This window comes from Delphinapterus leucas, chromosome X (genome assembly GCF_059928025.1).
Source record: "Delphinapterus leucas isolate spDelLeu-1000000601 "Yukka" chromosome X, BTC_Dleu_Yukka2, whole genome shotgun sequence".
In the NCBI taxonomy this organism is placed as follows: Eukaryota; Metazoa; Chordata; class Mammalia; order Artiodactyla; family Monodontidae; genus Delphinapterus; species Delphinapterus leucas.
This window is the reverse complement of record NC_143150.1, coordinates 103,033,812-103,039,961: the sequence shown is the minus strand read 5'-3', so window position 1 is coordinate 103,039,961 and position 6,150 is coordinate 103,033,812. Positions and strand designations below refer to the sequence as shown.

The following is a 6,150-nucleotide window of genomic DNA, read 5'->3' as shown; positions in this document are numbered from 1 at the left end:
TGTGACACAGAGACATGACGTGAGAATACCTTGTTGGAAAAATGGCGCTGAAAGACTTGCTGGAAGCAAGGTTGACACAAACCTTCAATTTGTTAAAAAAGAAAAGAAAAAGCACTATCTGTGAAATACAATAAAGCAAAGCGCAACAAAATGAAGTGTGCCTGTAACTGCTAAGGGCAGTTTCCCATTCCAGGCTTTGTCTTTCAACTGTACGGTCCACCATCTGAGGATCTGGCCCCTGCTCAAAATTATCAGTCTCATCTAGCCCACCACGCACCTAACTTATAATTACCTCCCACTGAAGGACTTACATTTTTCCCAAGGCCCACCACTGCCTTGCATCAGGGAATTTACATTTGACTGCTATCATGTGAAACCACCCCTCTCCTTTCTTATCCTGTCTTTTCATTTGTCCTTTTGGTCTTAGAGTATACATCACCATTTTCTTTATATGATAGCTGCTTCTCGGCTCTATAATTTTATGGTCAGTGGCTAGGTCTTCTTCTTCTCAGCTCTCACAGTACCAGCAAGGAGCCTTCTAAGAGCAGATGCTCAATTAATGTTTGGGGAATAAACGAGCCTGTGAGCACGAGGTCTAATTTATTATGATTTAATTCTACATTTTTGAATGAGCCAAGCACATACTGTTATTTCTAATTTTATAAAACAGAGTAAAAGGAATTAGTAAACCAAAGATTGACCATCTTACTTTTTCTATACTATACTACATCCAGTATACTATACTATACTATACTTAACTTTTTCACATTTTCAAGGAATTGCATATTGCAATGCCATGTTATCTTCCACCAAATTACTAAATAAGATGGAAGTTTTCCCAATATGTTTTACAAAACAGCAAAACTCTTATTCTTAAACCTGATAAACAACAGTAAGTATGACTGATGTAATTCATAAACTTACATTCTAACGCTAAATAAAATTTCATTTAGGAGTAACGTTTGAAAAACAGCAAAAAACAAAGACGTATTTCCAAATTCCCCATACAGAACAGGAACACAAAGGTATTATACAGTGTTCCCTCTGTCACACCCAGCCCTACACTACTTGAAATAGTGAATGCTCTCTTCAGCCACAAAGTGCAGAATTTGCCTCAGATTCTGTGTGGGAGGAGCTGGACAGAACACTGGAACATCCACTGGCTTGGGCTCTCTCCTCCTCATCTTTCAAAGCCTCTTCATACCAAGACTGGAAGGCACTGGGGACGGTGTGATTGACCTTGGCCAGGAACTCCAGGACTTTCATCTTGCTGGTTTCGGCATGGGCTCTCGGGCCCCACAGGAACTCGTAGCGCGCTGGATCACTGTTGGCCACTTGCCGGTATTCCAAATACTTCAGCTTCACCAAATCTTGGGTGATGAGCTTCTTGGGCTCCCCAAATATGAAGTGCCTCTTCCCAGCATAGACTCTCATCTTATTCAGGAACTCCCAGATATTCTCCTCTGTGGCGCAGTTGCCCTTCATGAGGATCACACCCAGGATGTACATCAGGATACCGGTCTTGGGTAACCCGCTGCCACGGCTCACGGTCCCATCGTTGGGGAGAGCCATTTTGCTGACAAAGGTATAAGTATGCTTGGTACGGTCGACCTCCTTTAAGTCAACACCAAATAGCATCTCCATGCTGAAAGAAGCTCTTCTGAGGATCTCAGGGAATCGATTTTGGTACTTCGTATCGATAAGCTTCAGCATATGTGCTTTCCTAACAGGCTTTTTCATTTTATACATGTGCACCAGGAACTGCACCAACACACTCGCTATCCTCCTTAGAGGGCCTTTTCGAGACCGCACGGCGGAGACGGGGGCCTGAGAGGAACTGTGCTTTTTCTTCATTTGGCCTTTGGCTCCTTTGTTTGATCTTGCGGGAGAAACACCTGCAGGCTGAGTGGTGGTGGCTAGGGCCCTCTGAGGACTCTTGAGAGTGCTACGTGACTTAGCACCCGGCTTTCTCCGAGTAGTAACCCCAGGAAGAGAAGAACATGAAGACGAGGCGGCTTCCTCCTCAGCTGCAGTGGCCTGAGCACCCATCAGACCCTGGGTCCCACTTTGGGCCTGGTGGCGTCTCTCACGGGTGCGGAGCTTACTCTTCTGCCCCCGAGGCATGGTGACTGTGGTCAGGGACAAAAGGCAGGAGCGCAGGTAGGACAGCGGGGTGATCTGGCAGAGATGCGAGAGGATGAGAGGGTGTGAGCGCCTACAGCAGGGAGGTACCACCCTGCCTTTAAGAGGGCCGCTCTTCAGGTTTCCATGTGGGTCCTGCTCTACGAACACACAGGACTCCTGTTCTGATCACCCTGTCCTCTAAGAACCCTGTGGAAATAATTAAAGTGAGCCTCAGGCTGCAGCCTGCCAGCCCTGCCTGGTGCTTACTGGGGCTGAGAGCAGCAGTGGGCAATTATCTAGTCCTTGTGGAGCCCCCTCTACTCTGGAGCATTGGGGTCCCCTCAGTTCATATGCAGGACCATCATATCAACTTTGGGCAGGGCCTGGGCCCCCTCCTCTGTGCTGCTCTAAATTTATACCTCAGACCCAGGTCCTCATCTTCCTGGGATACCTTAAGAAGACGTGAAGGGGCACCTCAGCCCAGCACCCCTGCCAGGGGGCACCCACAGCTGACAACTCTATGGGACTCTGTCCTGGGCTCCTTGGGGTCCTCAGTCCTCATTCAGGGTCCTTGCCTTGGCTCTCACCAATCTGATACCATCAGAAATAAAGGAGGGGAAACCCGGGAGCTGTGCAAACAAAGAAGAGAAAGGGAAATCTCTCCCAGCAGCCTCAGGAGCAGCGGATTAAATCTCCACAATCAACTTGATGGACCCCGCATCTGTGGAATACCTGAACAGACAACGAACCATCCCAAACTGAGGAGCCGTGTGGATGAAAGGCTCTTGGTGCTGCAGCCAGGAGTCAGTGCTGTGCCTCTGAGGTAGGAGAGCCAACTTCAGGACACTGGTCAACAAGAGACCTCCAGGCTCCACATAATATCAAATGGGGAAAATCTCCCAGAGATCTCCATCTCAACACCAGCACCCAGCTTCACTCAACGACCAGCAAGCTACAGTGCTGGACACACTATGCCAAACAACTAGCAAAACAGGTACACAAGCCCACCCATTGGCAGAGAGGCTGCCTAAAATCATAATGAGGCCAAAGACACCCCAAAACACACCACCAGACGTGGAACTGCCCACCAGAAAGACAAGGTCCAGCCTCATCCACCATAACACAGGCACTAGTCCCCTCCACCAGGAAGCCTACACAACCCACTGAACCAACCTTAGCCACTGGGGACAGACATCAAAAACAATGGGAACTACGAACCTGCAGCCTGCAAAAAGGAGACCCCAAACACAGTAAGATAAGCAGATTGAGAAGACAGAAAAACACACGGCAGATGAAGGAGCAAGATAAAAATGCACCAGACATGACAAGTGAAGAGGGAATAGGCAGTCTACCTGAAAAAGAATTCACAATAATGATAGTAAAGATGATCCAAAATCTTGGAAACAGAATGGACAAAATGCAAGAAACATTTAACAAGGACCTAGAAGAACTAAAGATGAAACAAACAATGATGAACAACACAATAAATGAAATGAAAAAGACTCTAGATGGGATCAATAGCAGAATAACTGAGGCAGAAGAACGGATAAGTGACCTGGAAGATAAAATAGTGGAAATAACTACTGCAGAGCAGAATAAAGAAAAAAGAATGAAAAGAACTGAGGACAGTCTCAGAGACCTCTGGGACAACATTAAATGCACCAACATTCGAATTATAGGGGTTCCAGAAGAAGAAGAGAAAAAGAAAGGGACGGAGAAAATATTTGAAGAGATTATAGTTGAAAACTTCCCTAATATGGGAAAGGAAATAGTTAATCAAGTCCAGGAAGCACAGAGAGTCCCATACAGGATAAATCCAAGGAGAAACACGCCAAGACACATATTAATCAAACCGTCAAAAATTAAATACAAAGAAAGCATATTAAAAGCAGCAAGGGAAAAACAACAAATAACACACAAGGGAATCCCCATAAGGTTAACAGCTGATCTCTCAGCAGAAACTCTGCAAGCCAGAAGGGAGTGGCAGGACATACTGAAAGTGATGAAGGAGAAGAACCTGCAACCAAGATTACTCTACCCAGCAAGGATCTCATTCAGATTAGATGGAGAAATTAAAACCTTTACAGACAAGCAAAAGCTGAGAGAGTTCAGCACCACCAAACCAGCTTTACAACAACTGCTAAAGAAACTTCTCTAGGCAAGAAACACAAGAGAAGGAAAAGACCTACAATAATGAGCCCAAAACAATGTAGAAAATGGGAATAGGAACATACATATCGATAATTACCTTAAATGTAAATGGACTAAATGCTCCCACCAAAAGACACAGATTGGCTAAATGGATACAAAAACAAGACCCATATATATGCTGTCTACAAGAGACCCACTTCAGACCTAGAGACACATACAGACTGAAAGTAAGGGGATGGAAAAAGATATTCCATGCAAATGGAAACCAAAAGAAAGCTGGAGTAGCAATTCTCATATCAGACAAAACAGACTTTAAAATAAAGACTATTAGAAGAGACAAAGAAGGACACTACATAATGATCAAGGGATCGATCCAAGAAGAAGATGTAACAATTGTAAATATTTATGCACCCAACATAAGAGCACCTCAATACATAAGGCAAATACTAACAGCCTTAAAAGGGGAAATTGACAGTAACACATTCATAGTAGGGGACTTTAACACCCCACTTTCACCAATGGACAGATCATCCAAAATGAAAATAAATAAGGAAACACAAGCTTTAAATGATACATTAAACAAGTTGGACTTAATTGATATTAATAGGACACTCCATCCAAAAACAACAGAATACACATTTTTCTCAAGTGCTCATGGAACATTCTCCAAGATAGATCATATCTTGGGTCACAAATCAAGCCTTGGTAAATTTAAGAAAATTGAAATTGCATCAAGTATCTTTTCCGAACACAACACCATGAGACTAGATATCAATTACAGGAAAAGATCTGTAAAAAATACAAACACATGGAGGCTAAACAATACACTACTTAATAACAAAGTGATCACTGAAGAAAACAAAGAGGAAATAAAAAAATACCTTGAAACAAATGACAATGGAGACACGACGACCCAAAACCTATGGGATGCAGCAAAAGCAGTTCTAAGAGGGAAGTTTATAGCAATACAAGCCCACCTTAAGAAACAGGAAACAACTCAAATAAACAACCTAACCTTGCACCTAAAGCAGTTACAAAAAGAAGAAAAAGAAACCACAAAGTTATCAGAAGGAAAGAAATCATAAAAATCAGATCAGAAATAAATGAAAAAGAAATGAAGGAAACAATAGCAAAGATCAATAAAACTAAAAGCTGGTTCTTTGAGAAGATAAACAAAATTGATAAACCATTAGCCGGACTCATCAAGAAAAAAAGGGAGAAGACTCAAATCAACAGAATTAGAAATGAAAAAGGAGAAGTAACAACTGACACTGCAGAAATACAGAAGGTCATGAGCGATTACTACAAGCAACTCTATGCCAATAAAATGGACAACCTGGAAGAAATGGACAAATTCTTAGAAACGCACAACCTGCCAAGACTGAATCAGGAAGAAATAGAAAATATGAACAGACGAATCACAAGCAGTGAAATTGAAACTATGATTAAAAATCTTCCAACAAACAAAAGCCCAGGACCAGATGGCTTCACAGGCGAATTCTATCAAACATTTAGAGAAGAGCTAACACCTATTCTTCTCAAACTCTTTCAAAATATAGCAGAGGGAGGAACACTCCCAAGTTCATTTTACGAGGCCACCATCACCTTGATACCAAAACCAGACAACGATGTCACAAAGAAAGAAAACTACAGGCCAATATCACTGATGAACATAGATGCAAAAATCCTCAACAAAATACTAGCAAACAGAATCCAACAGCACATTAAACGGATCATACACCATGATCAAGTGGGGTTTATTCCAGGAATGCAAGGATTCTTCAATATACGCAAATCAATCAATGTGATAAACCATATTAACAAATTGAAGGAGAAAAACCATATGATCATCTCAATAGATGCAGAGAAAGCTTT

The 6,150-nt window shown here is 42.7% G+C and overlaps 1 protein-coding gene across 1 annotated transcript; it reads right to left on the bottom strand.

Moving 5' to 3' along the window:
* Nucleotides 1-612: 612 nt before the first annotated feature.
* LOC149744365 (melanoma-associated antigen B3-like) lies at nt 613-3,230 on the bottom strand. Its single transcript, XM_089904640.1, has one exon. It carries the CDS (start codon nt 2,122-2,124, stop codon nt 1,090-1,092), a length of 1,035 nt encoding a protein of 344 aa, XP_089760766.1. The 5' UTR covers nt 2,125-3,230; the 3' UTR covers nt 613-1,089.
* Between the last annotated feature and the right edge of the window lie 2,920 nt (nt 3,231-6,150).